At 44.7% G+C, this 21,999-nt stretch overlaps 1 protein-coding gene across 5 annotated transcripts in view; it reads right to left on the bottom strand.

Annotated features, from left to right (window-relative positions):
- The window catches only part of KIZ (kizuna centrosomal protein), a 93,212-nt gene that overhangs the window by 32,017 nt on the left and 39,196 nt on the right, over positions 1-21,999 (bottom strand). For 3 of the 5 annotated variants that reach the window (XM_059892557.1, NM_001163458.1, XM_059892559.1), the window contains 2 exon segments: positions 13,296-13,409; positions 6,483-6,633 (listed from right to left, as the gene is read on the bottom strand). In XM_059892557.1, coding sequence (XP_059748540.1) covers positions 6,483-6,633; positions 13,296-13,409 — 265 coding nt within the window. 5 annotated transcript variants of the gene reach the window in all.

The following is a 21,999-nucleotide window of genomic DNA, read 5'->3' as shown; positions in this document are numbered from 1 at the left end:
CTTAAAGTTCAGTTTAAATGCAGATCTTTCTAAGTCTAGAACCCTAAAAGTCACCTAGGCTAACTCTAAATTTATATCCCCAAACTTAGCAATTGTGATATTCAAATGCAGAAATTGATAAATGAAGATATTAATGGAAGAGGCTTGTATCCAAACACCATTAAGAAAAGTGAGGGATGAAAATCAAACTGCTCAAACTATTATAGCAAATAGAAAAAATTTATATAGAGAGTTCTCAAAAGTCAGCAAGAAAAAATATGACTAACCTGATAGAAAAATGAACAAAGAACGTGAACTGGCAAATTTTATAAAAGAAAAAATACAAAAGGCTAACAAACAGGGAGAGGAAAGAGTTTGATCTCAGTTGTAATATAAAGGTCAGTTCAGTTCAGTCGCTCAGTTGTGTCCAACTCTTTGTGACCGCATGGACTATAGCACGCCAGGCCTCCCTGTCTATCACCAACTCCCAGAGTTTACTCAAACTCATGTCCATTGAGTCAGTGATGCCATCCAACCATGTCATCCTCTGTCATCCCCATCTCCTCCCACTATCAATCTTTCCTAGCATCAGGGTCTTTTCAAATGAGTCAGCTCTTCACATCAGGTAGCCAAAGTATTGGAGTTTCAGCTTCAACATCAGTCCTTCCAATGAACACCTAGGACTGATAAATATCCTTTAGGATGGACTGGTTGGATCTCCTAGCTGTCCAAGGGACTCTCAAGACTCTTCTCCAACACCACAGTTCAAAAGCATCAATTCTTCAGTGCTGAGCTTCCTTTAGAGTCCAACTCTCACATCCATACATGACTATGGGAAAAACCATAGCTTTGACTAGATAGACCTGTGTTGGCAAAGTAATGTGTCTGCTTTTTAATATGCTGTCTAGGTTGGGCATAGCTTTTCTTCCAAGGAGCAAGTGTCTTTTAATTTCATGGCTGCAGTCACCATCTGCAGTGATTTTGGAGCCCCCCAAAATAAAGTTTGTCACTGTTTCCACTGTTTCCCCATCTATTTGCTATGAAGAGATAGGACCAGATGCCATGATCTTAGTTTTCTGAATGTTGAGTTTTAAGCCAACTTTTCCACTCTCCTCTTTCACTTTCATCAACAAAATGATGAAAGATCACTAAAGAGTGATGAGCTCTTTAGTTTCTCTTTGGTTTCTGCCATATGGGTGGTGTCATCTGCATATCTGAGGTTATTGATATTTCTCCCGGCAATCTTGATGCCAGCTTGTGCTTTATCCATCCCAGCATTTCTCATGATGTACTCTGCATATAAGTTAAATAAGCAGGGTGACAATATACAGCCTTGATGGACTCCTTTCCCACTTTGGAACCAGTCTGTTGTTCCATGTCCAGTTCTAATTGTTGCTTCTTGACCTGCATACAGGTTTCTCAGGAGGCAGGTAGGGTGGTCTGGTATACCAATCTCTTGAAGAATTTCCCACAGTTTGTTGTGATCCACACAAAGGCTTTGACATAGTCAATAAAGCAGAAATAGATGTTTTTTTGGAACTCTCTTGCTTTTTCAATGATCCAACGGATGTTAGCAATTGGATCTCTGATTCCTCTTCCTTTTCTAAATCCAGCTTGAACATCTGGAAGTTCACGGTTTAAGTACTGTTGAAGCCTGACTTGGAGAATTTTGAGCATTACTTTGCTAGCGTGTGAGATGAGTGCAATTGTATAGTAGTTTGAGCATTCTTTGGCATTGCCTTTCTTTGGGATTGGGATGAAAACTAACCTTTTCCAGTCCTGTGGCCACTGCTGAGTTTTCCAAATTTGCTGGCATATTGAGTGCAGCACTTTCACAGCATCATCTTTCAGGATTTGAAATAGCTCAACTGGAATTCCATCACCTCCACTAGCTTTGTTCATAGTTATGCTTTCCTAAGGCCCACTTGACTTCACATTCCAGGATGTCTGGCTCTAGGTTGGTGATCACACCATTGTGATTATCTGGGTCGTGAAGATTTTTTTTTATAGTTCTTTTATGTATTCTTGCCACCTCTTCTTAGTATCTTCTGCTTCTATTAGGTTCATACCATTTCTGTCCTTTATTGTGCTCATCTCTGCATGAAAAGTTCCCTTGGTATCTCTAATTTTCTTGAAGAGATCTCTAGTCTTTCCCAATCTATTGTTTTCCTCTATTTCTTTGCATTGATTGCTGAGGAAGGCTTTCTTACCTCTCCTTGCTATTCTTTGGAACTCTGCATTCAAATGGGTATATCTTTCCTTTTCTCCTTTGCATTTTGCTTCTCTTATTTTCATAGCTATTTGTAAGGCCTCCTCAGACAACCATTTTGCCTTTTTGCATTTCTTTTTCTTGGGGATGGTATTGATCACTGCCTCCTGTACAACGTCACGAACCTCCATCCATAGTTCTTTAGGCACTCTGCCTATAAAATCTAATCCCTTGAATCTATTTGTCACTGCATTTGTGTCAAATGAACACACAAAAAAATTGGCTGTCATCTGCACTTCTGAATTTGGTGTTCAAAAAAGGTTGATGGTATCCGGTTTCATAAACAGTGCAGAGAACTGATATTTTCATCCATTCCTGGTAAGCGATGACCCTGTCAGGGTGAGTTCTGGCAGTGCAGAGCAGAAACCTGGGAGATGCACAGACCTAAGATCTCTGACCTAAGAGATCTACATCTAGGAACTCATTCTCAGGAAACAGCATGAGAATCTGTAAAAAAATTGAGCTCTCAAATATTCTTTGAAACTTTTTCACTAGAGAAGAAATTTAAAACAACTTAAAATGTTCAATACCAGGAGCCTGGTTAAAGAGACAGTGGAAGGGCCACACAGGGGTCTCTCTCTGCGCAACGGTCAGAAAGGATGGAGAGCATGTGATGGTGTGAAAGGAGGTTTCCCTGTGACATGGTGTGGGGGCAGGTCACGGAGGCCATCCACACACAGCACAACCCATGTTGGTCAATATATTAAAGACCACACATCTCAGTGTCAACAAAGTTCTATACAGAGAGCTGGGGAACAGGCAGTTGTCTTGTCTTCTTTCTGTTTACCTTAATATTTCAAGTTTGTTTTTTTCCTGCTATGTTTTTCAGAAAAAGAAAACATATGTTAGCTCTACAAGAATACGGTTTCTGCAATGGGTGGTACAGAGAGAAAATGAATGTGAAAACACTTAATAAAATAAAAAACCTTCATATGGAAATCAATGTTATTAATGCAGATACAGAAGAGCAAGAGAATGAAAAACCAGGGATGTTGACAGCATGGCTATTCCCCTCATACACAGATTTAACTGACCCTTCCTCAAGAACCTTGCAGACCAGAAGTAATTGTTCAGTGTCCAAACGGAAGTACAAGTGTCATCACTGAAGCTGTATGTGGGTTATAGGAGAGGAAGGAGACGGTATCAAAGTAGCAATGAGAAGAAAGGGGACGTATTCACACGAGCCAGTGAACGAGTAGTCAAGAGAGGAGGATGGCACCCCAGGTCACCATTTAGGGAGGGGGTGGGTACTCCCAAGGCTGATTCCACATGCTCTGTGAACGACACCGGTGGGCTGGGCTGCTTTGCCTGTGGACGCTTCCCTGGGTGTAAGTAGGCACCACTTAGGAGAAAAGCAGTATTAATGTACTTGGTATTTTAATGAAGCACCCAACTCATTTTTTTTTTTTCCACATAGAGTAATTACAGATTTTCCTGATTTAAAAGCATGCAGCTCAATTATGTAATTGCCTAATAGGTTATGCGGGTGCTGTGGATCTTATCTAGTCTCAGGGGGACATAATCCGAGTTTCGGCGGCTTTAATGATGTATTTACTCAAGAGACGGGATTGACTCCAGCTGACGGCGAGGGACCCACAGGTAAACATCATTTACATGTGGCTGTTTAATTAGCCATTTACCCAAGAGATCAAAGTAAATATTTCTCAGCTTCATTAGACTCTTAATCAAATGATTTCTACTAGAGCTTTCTTAAATTTTGAAAATCTCTTACTTAAAAATTTTTTATCTACAGAGAAATATTTAACCGTATTATTTACTAAATATATATATGGTCTATACAGGACAACAACTCAAAGACACTTGACTGTGCTGATTTGTGACTGTCATGGTCCTACAGCCCAGAAAAGCATTCTGTCCTCACATCTGCCAGGCTTGTCCTGCCCATGTCACTCAGGTGGCTGAGTCTTTAGGGCTGTGCTTTTTTTCAGTCACAACCTATTTAGAAACTGCCTGCTTGCTTCTATTTATAAGGATGGGTTTTGTCATTTATTTATTGGTAATTTTTATGGTTGTCACTAGATGGTGATTTAAAAAGGAACAAAATACCTACTAGGGGAGGTAGAAGGTTATTTGACTAATGAGCTATCAATTGGGCACCCCTCTTCCTATTAATTATGGAGTTATTATTTGAAAAATTATGAGTGAACTGGTTGTCTGGAACTTGGAATATGTTTTCTAATATAAACATCACCTTAAAAAAAAAAGACAAGGAGATGGTAAATGGCAATACTGTAGACCAATGCTTATTTTGCCCTTGATGTGACTGAGATATGATGTATCTGCAGTGAGTATGAATGGAGAACAATGCTGTTACAAAACAGAACTAAATACAATGGATAATAAAACCTGAAAACAAAATCCTTATTAGGATCTACATTTATCAACAGATATGAAAAAGAATCTAAAAAGCAATGGTTCTGTTCTTCCTAAAGAACACAGTTCTTTCTTTAAGAACATTTACACGGACAATGCCATACCACAAACAAGACAAAACTGAGGGTTACTGAGTCACATGCAGCGCAGTCAAATGAAAATGTGCTCAGGAAGGATGTGCACAAGGTTACCTTTGAAAAGGGCAGGATCTGTGAGGGGCACCCAGGGGCTGTATCTCTACCTGCAATAATCCACTCCAGAAGGAGAATGGGGAGAAAGGAGACGAGGAGAGAGAGAAGAGCAAGGGTAGGAGCAGAGGCAGGAGCAGAGGAGAGAGGGGAGGGCAAAGGGGTGGGGAACTGCAGAGTGCAGGGGTAACACACATGCAGACGTGGGTCGGTGGCTTCACTGTGCCGCTCCATGTGTGTATGTGTGAAATGCTTTTTAAAAAGTCCTTCTACTCTTTTCTAATTAGAGGACTGGGGGAGGGGGTGTTGGGCAGGGCTGAAGGTGCTCTGAAAGGCTGGAGGGCAACACAGAGGCTCTGGACAGGGCTGCAAAACAGGCTGTGGCTTTGGGACAGAGGGGCAAGGACTGCCTCCAGAGGGGGCTCCTATGGAATCCTGAACTTTGTGCATAATCAAAATAAAGAAGTATTAAAGCCAGAAAACTCTATGTTATATAGAGAGTTAAGCATGTATAAGGGTGAAAACATACTTGGAGGGAATTCCCTGGTGGCCCAGTGTTTGGGACTCCATTCTCTCACTGCCTTGGGCCTGAGCTGGATCCCTGGTTAGGGATCAGATCCACTAGCCAGATGGGCTGCTCTGGACCTGAGTTTCTGCCCTCCAGCCCCACCCACTGCACCTCCCTGGGAACTGGCTCCATGACTCTGCTCCAGCATGACCTGCTCTACCTGTGCAAGTGCTCAGTCCACTCCCGACTGTCCCGCTGAACCACGGCTGGGTGCATCCTTGGCTGTCCCCCTCCCAGTCCACAGGGACTAAATTCCCTGAGGCCCCTCCTGCAGCTCAGCTCAAGGGACTCTGTGGCTCTCAAACTCTGCTGAACCCATGAACACCTCTCCTGAGCCGGGCCAGACCCTGTACAACTTCTGTTCCCTGTCCCCAGGTGTAGTCTGCTCCTCAGCCACAACAATGGCTCTGTTTCCTGGGAAAGTGTGCACTTTCTTGACCTGTTCTTTGGCCCCTAAGTCCGTCACCCACCCCCTCAGAGCCTGCTGAAATCCTGCCTGGCTTTTCAGAGTCACCTTCGCATGCCCCTTGGCTCCCTCAGACATCAGGTCTGCCCTCCTTGCTTCTCCAGATGCCTGGCTCCCCTTCTGGAGGGTCTAAGCCCTCTGCCATGTTCCCACTGCAGACACCCACTCTGCCATCCCCCAGAGAAGGGGCTGCATGGGATTTCTCTCTCTCCCCCTCATAGATCTGGGCTGCTGCCTAATCCACAGAAGTGGACAAATACATATTTGCTGAGTTGACAAAAATGACCACACAGTATGTTTAAAGGATGGTGTAGAGAAAGAAAACCAGAATTCTCCAAGAGGCTCCTGAGCTCCCTGGACAAATGTTGCGGTAGGTATGTTTAAATAGGTTACCTACAGGCCCTGAGTTAACTAACCTTCTGTAAGAAAGGACCTGAAATGTATACACAAAACACTATGCAAAAGGTTTGAGATCAAAGTTCATCCAACCAACCACAAAAGCTCACTTACAATTTACATTTTTCAAATATGTTAATCATTGTTAAGGATGTTAACTATTTTCTCAAATGACTAACTTGTACAATTTGAAACTTATTTTAAAGAATAAAAAGTATTAACCTTTGTCCTCTGGTCCAGTTTGCTGACCAGGAAAACTCCAGACAGCTTCGCTACTTCCTCTTCTTGGACAAAAGTATCATGTCCTTTCAGGGCAGCAATATGTTGACCCGATCGTGTCCTTAATAAGCCTGAGGCTGGTGTTTGTTCAAACCTATGAAACACAATTAGGAGTCCATTAGACATGTGCAATGCTGGGTGACTTATGAGTCCTATATTGTTAAAGGTCCCCACAATCATGATAGCAGAAGACAGATTACACAGAAAAGTCTGGAACCTAATATAATCTGGGATAAGGGGATTTCCAGAGTTCAGGTTTCTTTTTGGGGGGTAACTTTGATTTTGTTTTAGTTACAATATCATTGATAGATGAGAATTCTCAACTCTGTCTGCACCCTGGGACCACCCGGGGGGTTTTGCATCATCTAGGTACTTCATGCCACTGCTTCAGAGTTCAGGAAAACTAGTCTGCTGGTGGGGAACCCAGCAAATTGAGACTTTCTTTAAGACTCTCAGAGCGATTCTGACGTGTGGCCACTGTTTCTAACTAGTGCAGAGGTGGTCAGGCTCCTCTTAAATGTAAAGCAAACAACAGTTCATATCTCCACTTCAATTAGTTTATTCTTATTATACTCGTGCAGTGCTTTCATTATTTTTTTTAATAAGTTACTATTAGGAAAAAGTCCAACAGAAGCCTATATTGCTGCCTATAATATAGTATTTAGATATTAAACGGAAGAAAAATGTGCTATATTTCAGGCCGGGGACAGGAAACACATCAGATGAGCTTGGAGCACCTTGTCCCAGGAAGGGAGGAAGCTCTCGGACCCTGAGTTGTGTGAACAGGCCTCAGGGGTTCTGCCAAAGAGGCACCCACTGGCCAAAGACGAGACAGTGTGAGAGCCAAAAGAACGATGACTAACATGGACTGGAACGCGGTGCATGTATAAAAATACATGAGTTCATTTAAAAGATAAATAATAAAAAACCTTTGGATTCAGCCTTGAAAAGGAAGGAAATCTTTGTCACATACTACAACACAGATGTACTACAACATGACATTCTACTCCATTATATAAGCCAGTCACAAAAAAACAGTGTGATTCCACTTACATAAGATGCCGAGAACAGTCAAATGCAGAGGCAGAGTAGAGTGGTGGCTGCCAGGGGCTAGGGGAAGGAGGATTGGCGACTTGTTTAATGGGGACAGAGCTCCAGTTCTGTAAGACGACAAAGCTCTAGAGATCTGATGCACAAAAATGTGAATGTACTTAATGCTACTGTACACTTAAAATGGTTAAGGTGGTAAATTTTATGTTTATGTGTGTTTTTACCACTAAAGTATCAACAAACCAACCTTTGGATACTGCTAGAGAAACAACCTGTTACTCCGGAAACTGGTTAAAGAAAGGGATGGAGTCAAGCATTTGTCCTGCCTTTGTGGTCAACAACAAAAAACACAAATTAAAAAAAAAAAAATTCAGAGTTACCAAGTAGTTGATGGGAAAAGTTTTTTCAATTAATAGATGCAAAGAAAGGGCTGCATTAGAAAAGTCACTGTTCTCTAAGTCCAAATTAATGAATGCACCTAGGAAATGATCAGAATGTTGAGGAAACGGCATGATGGAAGCTTTGAATCAGAGGCACCCGTCTGCCAGTGCCCAAGTCCTCAGCCCAGTCCTGGGAGCACACGCGAAGGGACACAGTCACGTGCTGCCTGAGGCGGTGAAGAGAGAAGGCCCAGCACTGCCTGTGAGGGCGTTCTGCCAGAATTACCTGCCTGGAATATAATTCTGGAACCTGATCCAACCAGCAGTTTACAGTTTACATTTGGATCCTGATTCAAAGACTGCAAATGTAGACAGACTGCTTTTGAGAACACCAAAGCAAACTGACAAGGACTAGGTAACAAAGAATTGTCTTAAGTGGTCAAGTATTAAATATTTGTACGTTAGAGATGTATTTGTGAGAGGAAAAAATGTTGTCTGTCTTAAACTACTGAAGAAAAAGTGTGGGTGAGGGAAAGATAAAAAAAAAAACTAGCAAGATGTTGACAACTGTGGGTCTGGGAGAGGGTACGTGGGACTTCATTATATTCACGCCTACTTCTGTAGATGTTTAAACATGTCAAAGTGAAAGTCAAGTTGCTCAGTCGTGTCCAACCCCCCTTTTCTACCCCATGGACTGTAGCCTATCAGGCTTCTCTGTCCATGGGATTTTCCAGGTAAGAGTACCAGAGTGGGTTGCCATTTCCTTCTCCAAAACATGCCAAAGTATATACTAAAAATCTGTGTACTAATATGTGCAACTTACTTGGAAATGCATAAAAATAACAGATTGGAATTGATGGATGGATGGATGGAAAACAGATTTGGGAGTGTAATAAAATGTCAGTGGTAGAAACTGGGTGGTAGGTATGTTGGCATTACAGTTTTTCTCACTTTTCTGTATGTTTCAAAATTTTCATAATAAAATGGGGAAAAAGTCTAGGTGTAATTCAGAACCTTTGAAAATAAATCTTAATTGTTATAAGATTTGGCCTGATCTAACCCCTGCTTTTCCCCAAGACTTGAATAAAGTGGGATGCACCACTGGAATCCTTGAACTTATTTAAAAACTTCCCCAGATGATTCCAAGGTTCCTGGCCAGTCTGGTAGGAAGGCCCTTGAGCAACTTGTCTCTCCTGGTGACATCGAGACCTCACCAACGTCACAAAGCTTCCAAGTCCTCTGTTCTGTTCTATGTCAATGAGTTACCCTTTGCATCTGCATCTGGGTTTACAGTGATTTCCCTCCTAGGAAAACGCACACATGGGCCAAGGTCAAATTCTAGTCCAGTCATCAAGTATATTTCTCATAATGAGTAAAATCAATTGTTTCTATCTAGAAAGCATGTTTAGTTAGGTTGAATTCAACTTGAAAACAAGTTTAAGGAGGATGAGTTAGTTGGGATGCACTGACTTATCAGACACCAGCCTCTCTCGGGACTGAGACACATGGTTTCTGCAGAAGCAAAGCCAAGGGCAAGACTCTGGTCACTAACACCTATTCCAACTGTAACCATCCTTTGTGTCCTGGCATGAAAGCACTAGCTGAGGTTTCCTGTAATTATTACACTTGCTTCATAAAAGGAGAAAACCCACAGGCTCAAAAAGCAAATGAACTTCTGGAGGAGAAACAGCATCAGAATCTGTGACTTCTGAGTGGCTAAGCCAACACCTGGCAACCAGGAAGGTTTGGGCCATGGTGGACACTGCGTGGAGTCCTGCCCCTGGTTCTACACAAACAGACAGAATTAGAACACCTACGGAGCAGTTCAGAGGACTTAAAGGAGTTTTTTCCTCTCTTGTCCACTTCACTTTGCAAAGTTTCTAGTATCAATGTCACATAGGAAAAAAAAAAAAAAAAAAAGCATGATGTCAGCTCAATTATATACTCCTCTAATTAAAAATAGATTTTAAAGTCTATAATGAATTTCATACACTTATAATGGTTTCCAATGAGAAAACTGCAATTTAAGCAAAGGTATCAGCATTTCCTAACTACAACTGATTTACAACAGATGGGTAATCTGACCAAAATCTTAAATGCAGACAAAATAATAAATATCTTGAATTTTATTCTGAACATAAGCAGAATAAAATAGATTCTACATATACTCCAAATCCTATAAACCTGACAATTCTTCAGCATTAGTTTGAGAGCACAGTGGGGTGAATGTATCTGAAAGGAGCAATGGACAGAGACAATTAATTGCACCTGGAAAAGACATAAACTCATGGGTAGTCTCATTACGGTTTCTATAGAAGACAAAGTGATTAATCACTTTTATGTTAAAATACATTTTCCAGGAGGCAATAAAGAACAATTTTTTTAAAATAGACTGCCTCAAATGACATGCATCATATTTTAAAAACTCATAATTGTCTAAAATGACAACTTACTAGTAACAGTAAGCCTTTCACATGAAGGTCTTACAACATTTAATCCCAGGTATAACAAAAATCAGTAATAACAATAATAATGATGATAGGAATGGTTTTGTCCTTTTTCTTTGAAGAGGCTTCATTTTGTGATAGAGAATTCAGAAATCTATCTTTCCAATCTATGCTGTGGACCAGGTGTCCCATTTTCTGGATTGAATGGAAGCAAAGAGACGGATGTTGCTTGCCAAGGTTTGGTCAGGGGCACAAGCAGGGCCATGGCCACACAAAACATGGCTCTGTTTACAGGCTTTCAGGAGTCCATACGATGTTAGAGCCTTCCCATTCTGCCCAGCTGACATCAATGTCACTAACAACTGAGAAACAGAAGTAGATGATTCTCTTCAAATTTGTGTTTCTGGAAGGACCAGCTGGCAGCTTCGGTCTAAGGGCTGTCCCTGGCAGACAGGAATACCCCATTTAGGGAAATACCTAGCAATACCTTGCCTGTAATGCAGGAGACCTGGGTTCAATCCCTGGGTTGCAAATATCTGGAGGAGAGCATGGCAACCCACTCCAGTATTCCTGCCTGGAGAATTCCATGGACAGAGGAGCCTGGTGGGCTACAGTCCACGGGGTTGCAAAGAGCTGGACACGACTGAGTGACTAAGCACAGCACAGCACTAGGAATACCTCCTGAGCGCTGAGGGCACAGGAGGTGGTGAACATGCAGAGGGCAGGGGAGCATGATGCCAGGATTAAGACCTGTTAGGAAGAACTGGCAGCTAAGACCTGACTGCCTGTCTCTCAGAGGTCAGATAGACACCTGGGACTTTTTCTGAGGCTAGCGAGGGAGCCAGTGGCAATCAGTGTGCAAGGAACAGCATCCTCAGTCATGACACGGGGTAATTCTGATTATAACAGACCACAACAGTGACTTCAGGAACCATTCCTGACTTCTTTATCTGGCTTTAAAAAATGACTGTGGCAGAGACACAGTTCCGAAGGCTCCAGATATTAATTTTAAAATTTGTGTTGGTCATAAAGAAAGATCATTTCTTCTTGGAAAGCTGATTTATACATAACTGTAGATCAATAGTCATGGAAAATGCAACCTCTCATAATGGGAAAGGACGCTCTATTTATGCATGTTGAGAAACTGTAACAAACGCGGGCCGAGTCGATGGAGATGGCATATCTTATCACCACGCCACAGTCTGGCAGCCCAGGTTAAGAGAGTCACATGATGAATCACCTAGTCTAACAACTCAGTCCACAGAGAGAATTATAAATGCATATGTGCCTTCATGCGACATACCACCACTGTGGTTTATGCCAAACAGTATATCAACACACACAGAAGACGGTGAGAAAGAAGTGGCGGGTCCAGCGAAGAGCCTTGCTGCACACAATCACCAAATGGCCAGAGAGACTCCTCTCTAGCCAGCTTCTCCCACCCTTGTAAAGGGCATTTTAAGACTGCCTTTATCTTCACTTTGCATGATAAAAACATGAAAGAGGATTTCCATGCATTGCCCTTCACTGCTGTAAGCTGAAAAGCTACTGACCAGGATGGGCAGGTCCCACATTCTCTGTAGTGTGGAGATCACAGCAAGATTCAGAAGTGGATGTAAACACGTTCCGTTCAGCACTGGTGACCCTCACTCTGCAGTCTGTGGGATGTAGTCCTGTGATCAGCCACATTTTCTTGGGACAAGGTCCTTTTAGAGACCATTACCCGGACGGCTCCTCACGCCCTGATGGGACCCGATACACAATGGATTTATGCCGAATTCCACTCTGAAAACCACGTTATCCTGCCTGTTTATATACTTATACAAAAGAGTCTGCATGACACACAGAAAAGACAGTAGACGCCAGATGTAAGACAACCAGACCTGAAAGCCATCTCACTCTCCCGGCCAGACAAGGCCCTTTCAGGTGGGCTGACCACACCTGAGCAGCCGTTTGTTCTCAGCTGGAAAACGGTGGGGACAGACTTCAGTGAGGGGACTTCACTTCAGTCAGTCCCCCAAATAAAAATCAGGGTAAGGACACTGGTAACATTCATGCACCCATGAATTAGGCACCTACCAGGGGCAGCACTGGAGAAACCACTACACATATTATCTATCTGTAATGCTGGCCCTGACAAGCCACCCAGAGTGCCGAGAAGGTGCATGGATAGATTTCTGACTGATTCAGAAAGAACCATGACTCATGTGTGCCAACCACCCTGCAAACAATTAACCCCGCTTGCTCACGCCCACTTTTGAGCCACTGAAGACACATGGTTGGAGCAGCGCTCTCACACTTGAGGGAGCAGAGGTAAGCATCCGTTCAAGCCCAGATGGCAGGGCCCCACCTCTAGACCCCTGGTTCAGTGGATCTGGGGTGGGACCCAAGAACATGCGTTTCTAACAAGCTTCCAGGATTTGTTGATGCTGTTGGTATAGGAACCATATTCATCAGAGGCCTGCATCACCAGCATGACCTTGGAAACGCAGGGACCCATCTGGGGTTTGGATTTGGCAAGGACACCTGTCCAGCAGGAGGTTCTGCTGGACTACCACCTGGGTGTTCACCAAGTTATGTGAACATGCGAGACTGAGCTTACCCGTGTTCCCTCCCCACTTAAAATGTTGCTATGGGCAGGGGTTCAGCAGATACATGCGCAGGCACTGAGCAAGATATAAGAGCAGGAATTGAGCAGATGTATCCAATTAACAATTAGAAACAAATACATTCACAAAGAAGTAGATGGTGAGGCCACAGTTAAATCGATGCTCCGGGTGCCCAGCACAGAGCTGACTGTGTACAGCAGTGTTTTTCCACCCTTATCTGGGAACGAGAAGGGCCTATCCACCACAGCAGCAACTTGAGGACTGTCATACCTGACTTGCTCTTTGTCACTGCCACCCCTGGGGCAGAGTTGCGAGAGCTGGTGAAGGACAGCGGTTCTGTAGGCATCAGGGCCTTCTCGTAGGATGTCACTGTGGTTACAGAGCCTATAAAATAAAACAGGTGCCGCAGGAGATGTTTATTTGAGCCCAGACGGTCAGCTTCTAGAATCTATGGTGGCTCTTCGTGGTTTATTGAAATATATCTGTAATATAATCTAAACATAAAGATGCAGCAACTACACTGTCTCTTGACAAAGATATAAAATGGGGTGGTTTGAAAAACTTGTCTGTGAGAAGGTGGCTGTTTTAAATCCATCAGAGGAAGTGGCTTTTAACCCTTTGCAGACTTCAGTGAGGTTCACATCCACAGCTGTGCAATCTCACTGCACATCCCACCTCACTGATAAGAATGCCAGATAATCGGAACAGCTGAAAAGACTAATTTCACATTGTCAATCATAACAAAGTTAGATCTCCACTCACATGAAATTTACTTAAATTGTCACTGCTAAGAAATTGAAAACTGCTGGCTGAAGTAGAGGTTATGTCCTCTATTTCTGAATGCAGAAAAAAATGACTATTATTTCTCCATTCAGATCCCACTGCAATGAAATTTTCTTTATTTTTAGAAAGAACAGGAGGGAGTGGAAAGAGGGATTTAGCCCTTGTCATCTATTTGCAGTCCACAGGGACACTGGTGGAGTGTTAATTGTTCTAGGTTAGGTCTGTCAGGGTCACAACAGTCTCCAAAGAGCTTGGTTAGTAAATTCCTTAAAAAAAAAAACAAAAAAAAAAACACTGCATGACTCTAAAAAGTCATGGGAGAAGATATCAAAGACAAAATACTTCTCCTTTAGAGAAACTGATCATATATGTAGCTGGCAATATACAACACATTCCCCAAGAGGAAAACGAAGCAACTTATAAAGCAATGTTCATAGCAAAGTATTACTAATTTGTAATCAGTCTAAAGGTTGGGAGAGATCTAATGGTTGGGCTAAGTTACTCGATCCATTCGATGGCCATGTGCCTGATGATACAAGGATGAAAAAGACCTGCTCCACCTGTACACTGGAGGCTCCCCCCACCCCCCGCCCCACCCTAAGCAGGCCTTTACCCTGGGCAGGAAATAGAAACAGGTCCCCAGATTCAAGCCTTGTTCTGGACTCTGGGCCCCTCTGCTGGCACCCCCAGCTCCAGGCCAAGTCCCAGCTCTTGTCTAAACCCTGAGCCTGTGGCCCATGTCATGTTGGGTCCCCCCTGCCTGCCCTCGGCTGCCCCAAACCTCCTTGCCCGTGGGATGTGCATGCAGTACCTATGTCTACCAGCTTTTTCGAAGGCAAACTCTGGGTCCCGATTCTCCCTAGAAGGCTGTATCTTGTCATCAACCAATTCACAGAGTGAGACCTGCCCTTAAGAAGATGAAGATAAGCCAATTTCAGAGCAGTAATGATACGTAGAGGGAAGGATGGTCAGGAAGGTGGGGCAGGGCCCTGTGCCAGGCAGGATGCAGACAGAGGGAGACCATAGCTGAAGCCAGGTGGCAGCAAGGCAAAGGCGAGGGAAAGCCAGGCTAAGAGGGGGTGGGACCCAGCAAGGAGATAAGCTGGCTGGGGTGGTGACTGGACAGTAACAGGAAATAAGATTCAATATAAAACTATGGCAAAGAAACAGCGATAAACGTCGTGGGTTTTTGAGTCATGGCTGGTTTCCTGGCAGCTGTAGCTGTGGACGGGGTTGGTGAGGGAGAGACGGGCCAGGGGACCGACCCTCTGCTCTGGGTGGCAGGGACGAGCTCGCAGATGTGAGTGTGGTGGTGGGCGGCAGACAGGGAGGACCCACACACCCACCGCTGGTGGGGTGAGGATGCTAAAGGCTGGGCACGTGTCAACCTTAAAGGGCTGGTCACCCCAGGCTCCCATGGCAGAGTGTCTCAGTGAGGCTAGATCTTTCCAGTTTTTAAGAGAAGCTGGAAATTCACCATTGCTAGTTTTATTTTTATAGGACATCTCTCAGATTTTAACATGGTACAACTATTCAGAAGAATGTTAAAAACTGTGCTTGATCCAGCTTAGATGGCCTCTAGACTCACTTTCCGACCAGGGGGACCAGGGCTGAGCCCCGAGCAAGGGATGTGGCTTCTGTATCCTTGCAAACCCAAGTACAGCAGGGGAGCTTGGCAGACGGCTCATGCTGCTGTGCCAAGGTGGAATGTGGCAGTGCCCCCCAGGGACAAGTATCTTACCTCTGCCACTTTTAGGAATGATGAGAAGAGAAAGCCGATCAGTGGGGTCTAGTTACTGTTATAAACTCCTTACGGACAATGCTCCCCGACTCCAGCATCCTCCCCCCATCTCCATCCCAAGTACCACCATGGCAGGGCCAGTGAGCAATCATACGCCAAATGCCTTCCCTCTTTAGCAGTCTGCTGAGTCCAGATGTCAGGCCTGCTCAGACCAACTGCCCCCACACTTGTCTGGCAGTGTCTCCAACTGCCTCCTTCACAGGGATCTTTCTCATCCCTGAGTTCCTCCAGCATGAAGCAGATAGCACCCCACCCTGTGCTGTCCTCCAGCTATGCCCCATCTGACAAGTCTTCCCCACATGACTAAGAGGCCTGTTGAGAACAGCAAGGGTACTTGGGATTTCACAGGATGCTGACGACACTCTTAAGGACACTGTGTGCTGAATGACAGGACAAGATTTAAACCCACATGACATAATTCATGACATGTGTGCTGTTACAGTCTGTTTTTACACGGTGGTGTCACACCGGCCCAGGGCTTCCAGGGCTCAGCAAGGAATGATCTACAAGATGGTCAGTGAGAGCCACCAGCACTGTCCCCACGGAGCCATGGCCCACCCTAGATTAACTCCTAACCTTATGTGCTGAAAGATGAGTGGCTCTGAGTTGAGGATTTCTAATACTTATCTCCCCATGTGACAGACTTTAATTTGCAAAATATCCATCAACACTTGCCTGCAAACAACTTAAATAATTCACACAATGTACAGAGTTAAAAGACGATGTGTGATGAAAATACCATTTTCAAATTCAAGAGCTCAATTTCTTCCCTGTCTTCTATTTGCATTCCTACCAGAACACTTCAGCTAGAAGAGCATTGGCCTGACAGCCCGTCTCTCTCCTGAGGAGAGGGTGTCCGGGCACCAAGGCACTGGGCCCCTACCATCCGTTTGCTTTCTGTGAGGTCCAGCAAGAGGACAAACCTGCTTGAGGACAAGCAACTGCTAGTAACACAAATGGCTGCTTTAACATAATTTTATTTTATCCAGTAATACTTAAGCACGCAATAAATTATGTTTTGGCTAAATTTAAACTAATTACTTTCTGAGAAAGCTTCATTTTCAGTCACACAGAATTCAGGACATTATTTACAAGAAAGCAACTTCATGCCAGGCTAATGTGAGCAGTCAAGGTAGAGTCTTTTTTTAAAAAGAAATAAAGGGAGAAAAGATGCTTTTTCTTTCAGTATCACAAACTGAGAATTACTTCTTGGCAAACAGAAAATAAATTTCTCCTTGACTCCAGCACATGACTTTCCCATCTGCCCTGGTTGTCATCTTCGGGGCACTTGGTGAGCACGCGCTTCAGCTGCAGTGATGGGAGCCTGACTTTGGGGTTTCATTTTCTCCGGGAGACACAGTCTTTGCATAGTGTGCGCCCAGACTCCAGACAGGGACGAGTGTGCTTACACAATTTACACAACACAGTGTTACTTGTTGAAAGTTTTATGGATGATGTTTACTGTCTCTTTAAGGAAATGGAAGAATCAGAAGGCAGTTGGTTCTATCCAGAACGAAGTTTTAGGGAGGAAACTATTTCAGAAAGAGCAACAACACCAAGGCATCACACACAGAGGCGGCGGTGAGACGTGAGTATGTAATGGAGAAATAACCCACACACATGAGGGTGGGAAGAAGGCAACACGGCCTGCTAGTCTCCATCGGATTCCAGAGCTTGCAGAATCCTCGCCTGGAAACTCACAGCTTTGGTAGGTCATACTTTCCTTTTGAAACATAAGGTGACTTTGATCTTTTCACTAAGAACATATGGTCTGGATAGACTAGATTATTTTAAAACCATCATTCCATCAGATCCTAGGTCTGTTTTTCTCCATTTAATGCCCAAGGAAATTTATTGATTACAATGAACAACACTGAAAAATCCTAAGACCCATGAGGTTCCTGAGTTTAAACAGAAGTAACAGAATGCATTCACGCACCTCATGTTCTGAACCCACAACTGACTGAGCGACTGATCTGATCTGATCGGGTTGGCCAAAAAGTTTGGTCGGTTTTGCTGCAATCTGTAAGGAAAAACCAAAATGGACTTTTTGGCCAAACCCAATGTAACTAATGAACCAAAGCCCAATCAAGGTTAGTCAAAACCGAAGTAGCTAATTCAATCTGTGTCGCTTACACATCCTCCTGAAGCAATTCAGCACCTTCGCCAGTAAGAGAAAACCTCCCGTGATGCCCACCCACAGGTGTATACACACACACACACACACACACACACCCACCCCACTGAGCAGCAGAGAGGCCCGGAGAAGCCCTACCTCCATAAAGATGCAAATTAAGATTTAAACAGGCTAACAATCGGCCGGAGCTAATCCTTTTACAGAGGTGTGAATGGCTATTGAGAACTGAATTCCGGCTGCCAGCTTTTGTTGAGTGGTCCTACAGACACATCTCACGCAGCAGCAGTGCCAAGCCACTGACTCTGAGGATGACTGATAAAACAGTTTCATCAGGCAAGCATCATTTGTTTGCTCTGATACCAATTTCCTGACCATCCATCCAAAGGCGTGCATGTAAGCAGACTGAGGCAGCAGCGCCTTGGGAGCAGGAACGAGGAGCAGCCGGAACAGCTGGGGGTACGGCCCTGGAGGAGTCTGGACGCGAGGGGGCGGTGCGGGGGTGCGGGGGTTTGTTAGCCACACAAAACGGTGGTAGAAAGGACAAACATGTACATAGTTAAACAGTACTTTTCTTTTCACGGCCTGTCTCAAGAAACCTATGTTTCAGGGGCTACTTCAGCCCCCATTGTGCAGCACCCTGGGTGGTCCCTTCCTGGGGGCCACTTAAAGGCGCACAAAGTCTGGAGGGAGGGAGGAGGAGCCGCAGCACAAAGGCCGGGGCCGGGGTGGGGGGCAGGGGTCTGCGGTGCTGCGGGCCAGGGGTCACGAACAAGGCTCCTCTCTTCACCCGGGAAACAAGGCTCCTTGTCTTCACCTGGAGGCCGGGTGATGGCGCTGACAGCTGGGACCCCGGCACCCGCGCCTGTGAGGCGGCTCTTTCTTTAAAGCAGCAGAGGCCTGACAAGCAAAACCTTTGCCTTTCTCTCTCACTGGCCTCCAAACAGACATTCTTATTTGGCCCCACTTCAGTTTTCAGAACTACTGCCTCTCCAAGACTACCTGTTTTCTTAAGTTCCTTAATGAGATTCTGGAAGGCTTGATTTATAATAGGTGTTCTTTCACCCTTCAACAGAAAGAACCAGTCTGAACCGAGAACCCAGTTCTTAGTAGCCAAGAATTTTTGTGGGTCCCAAATTTCACAGCCAGGTGGATAAAAATCAGCCCTGCCTGATGGGGGTGGGCAGTGAAAGCTGAAAACGTTTGCTCCCAGGGTGTCTGTTACATCCCTGACATGTCACCAGGGGGGTGTCTCCCTTAGGGTGCTGGCTGCGCTCTCCAATCAGAGGTGCATGCAACAGGTCTGCAGAGCCTGGCTTGAAATCCCTGCTGCAAAAATGAACATGCAGCAGCTGCTGCTGCTGCTGCTAAGTCACTTAAGTCATGTCCAACTCCGTGCGACTTCATAGACAGCAGCCCACCAGGCTCTCCTGTCCCTGGGATTCTCCAGGCAAGAGTACTGGAGTGGGTTGCCATTGCCTTCTCCGATGAACATGCAGGGTGAATGACTTATCAGACTACTTGATGCATTTGCAAAACTTAATACCATCAGGCCACATATTTTGGAAAATTTTTAAAAAATATAATACTATGAACACAGTAAAGAATTTTTATTAGACATTATCATTACTGGTTCTATAATTAAACGCTAGAGCCTCTTGATGAAAGTGAAAGAGGCGAGTGAAACAGCTGGCTTAAAACTCAACATTCAGAAAACTAAGATCATGGCATTCGGCCCCATAACTTTGTTAGGTAGTTAGAATAGGGAAAAGGAGTCCAAAATGGCGGTGGCTAAAAGACAAGGAAGGGAAAAGCCCGCAAAAATAGAACAGGACAGTCAAAGGAAGGTCCGAGGACCTGAGTGAGGACTTCAGGTAGAACAGCACTCCTGACTAAGCCCAATTTGCATAGAGCAGGCCCAGGGGGAAGGAAAAAACATAAAAAGAGGAGCCAAAGGGCTCTCGCTCTCTCTCTCCCGCGTGCTGGGGTGCTCTCCTCTTCATGTCTTTGGATCGACATGCCCTCACACCTCGAAGATGGATTTTCCTGCTGTCTTCTAACTAAAATAGAGGGGTAACACTGATTTTTCTAAGAGCTATAACACGGTCCATTCGAGACCTGAGAGCTATAACACAGTCTGTCCAAGACCCGAGAGCTGTGACACGCCGAGGGGGCTTTAATGTCCATCACCCCAAATCTTTGTTGTGACAAGACAGAACCAAAGAGCATACACTCGCCTGACAACTTCATGGCAAATAGATGGGGAAACAATGCAAAGAGTGACAGACTTTACTTTGGGGGGCTCCAAAATCACTGCAGATGGTGAATGCAGCCATGAAATTAAAAGACGCTTGCTCCTTGGAAGAAAAGCTATGCCCAACCTAGACAGCATATTAAAAAGCAGAGACATTACTTTGCCAACAAAGGTCCATCTACTCAAAGCTATGGTTTTTCCAGTAGTCATATATATGGATGTGAGAACTGGACTGTTAAGAAAGTTGAGTGCTGAAGAATTGATGCTTTTGAACTGTGGTGTTAGAGAAGACTCTTGAGAGTCCCTTGGACTGCAAGGAGATTAAACCAGTCAATCCTAAAGGACATCATCCCTGAATATTCATTGGAAGGACTGATGCTGAAGCTTAAACTATAATACTTTGCTTACCTGATGCAAAGAACTGACTCATTTGAAAAGACCCTGATGCTGGGAAAGATTGAAAGTGGGAGGAGCAGGGGACGACAGAGGATGAGATGGTTGGATGGAGTCACCAACATGATGAACATGAGTTTGAGTAAGCTCTGGGAGTTGGTGATGGACAGGGAAGCCTGGTATGCTGCAGTCCATGGGGTCGCAAAGAGTCGGACACGACTGAACAACTGAACTGAACTGAGTGGGTGCTTTTGGTAAAGGGGCATCTTACTGTCAGGGTAGAACCAACTTTGCTGCAGCATAATGACTGATGGAGGACCCTAAACCAAACATCAGACTTTCGCTGTGCTATTACACATCTGTCTCCATATGTTTGCATGCACTGGGGCGTGTGTGTGCATGCATGTGTGTGTGCATCTGTAGAAGAGACTAGGAGGCTCAGGTTGGGCTGGCACAGTTCCAGCACATGAGGAAGACCAGAAGGCATGATGGGTGGTGGACGAGCTCACTGAGGCTCAGGCAGTGGTCAGACCCTGAAATAACTTAGTATATAAGTCACTTCTCCAGGACAGGTGATGTTCTTACGATGCCAATTATGTTTGATGAATGGAAGTCCCATCCAGGGCAGTCAGTGATCCAGGTCCACCTCAGTGATGACACTGAAATGGGAGAAGCAGCACCCAGGGAGGGACCAGCATGAAGGGACTGAACACTTGGCTGTTGATGCTTGCCCCCTCCTGCAGGAGTCCAGTAAAAATTGAGCAGAGCACCATGGGAAAGACTGTGCCTGCTTGCTACCTGCCCTTGAAATACTGTATTGCAATGAAAAAATCAAATCACTTTACTATTCAAATGCTCAATCATCCAAGAAGCTTCTAAAATAATCCCAAAGACAAAAAGAAGAAACAGGAAAGGAGATGATACCAAATTATCATTGTGAATGAACAAATGAATTAACTGTGGAAGAAAGGCCGGCAGGATGTGAGCAAGGAAACAGTCCATGCTAACTGGCCCTCTTGGGTAGATGCTGGGAATTAGGTGAAACGGCATCTCCTGTCAGTGCTGGGCTTTGGAGGATGTCAGACAAGCACATCCCTAATTCGGAGTAACTGCATCTTTCAAAACAGTGGAAACCAATTTCAAGTATGCTCATGACTGTTACTGTTTTAGTCGTATACTGAGTTGTATCCAACTCTTTTGCAACCCCATGGACTGTAGCCCACCAGGCTCCCCTGTCCATGAGATTGTCCAGGCAAGAATACTGGAGTGGGTGCCACTCCCTTCTCTAGGGGATCCTCCCAAACCCGCGTTTGGATTGAACCCGCGTCTCCTGCACTGCAGGCGGGTTCTTTAATGGTGAGCCACCAGGGAAGCCCATGCTCATGATGACACATGTAATTGTGCTCCAACAAGCACGGTCAGCACGTGTTCTCAAGATCCGTACTTCAGCTGAACAGTAAGGACTGTCAGTGCCATGAGCCAGTACCATAAGAAATTCGTTTAGAGTCTAGAAAGCAGTGTTTTTCACTGTTTGGGGATTCCCTGGTGACTCAGACCGTAAAGCATCTGCCCGCAATGCAGGAGACCTGGGTTCAATCCCTGGGTTGGG

Source organism: Bos taurus, chromosome 13, assembly GCF_002263795.3.
Source record: "Bos taurus isolate L1 Dominette 01449 registration number 42190680 breed Hereford chromosome 13, ARS-UCD2.0, whole genome shotgun sequence".
Taxonomy (NCBI): domain Eukaryota; kingdom Metazoa; phylum Chordata; class Mammalia; order Artiodactyla; family Bovidae; genus Bos; species Bos taurus.
Note: the sequence above shows the minus strand (reverse complement) of the source record. Positions and strands in the feature narration are given on the sequence as shown.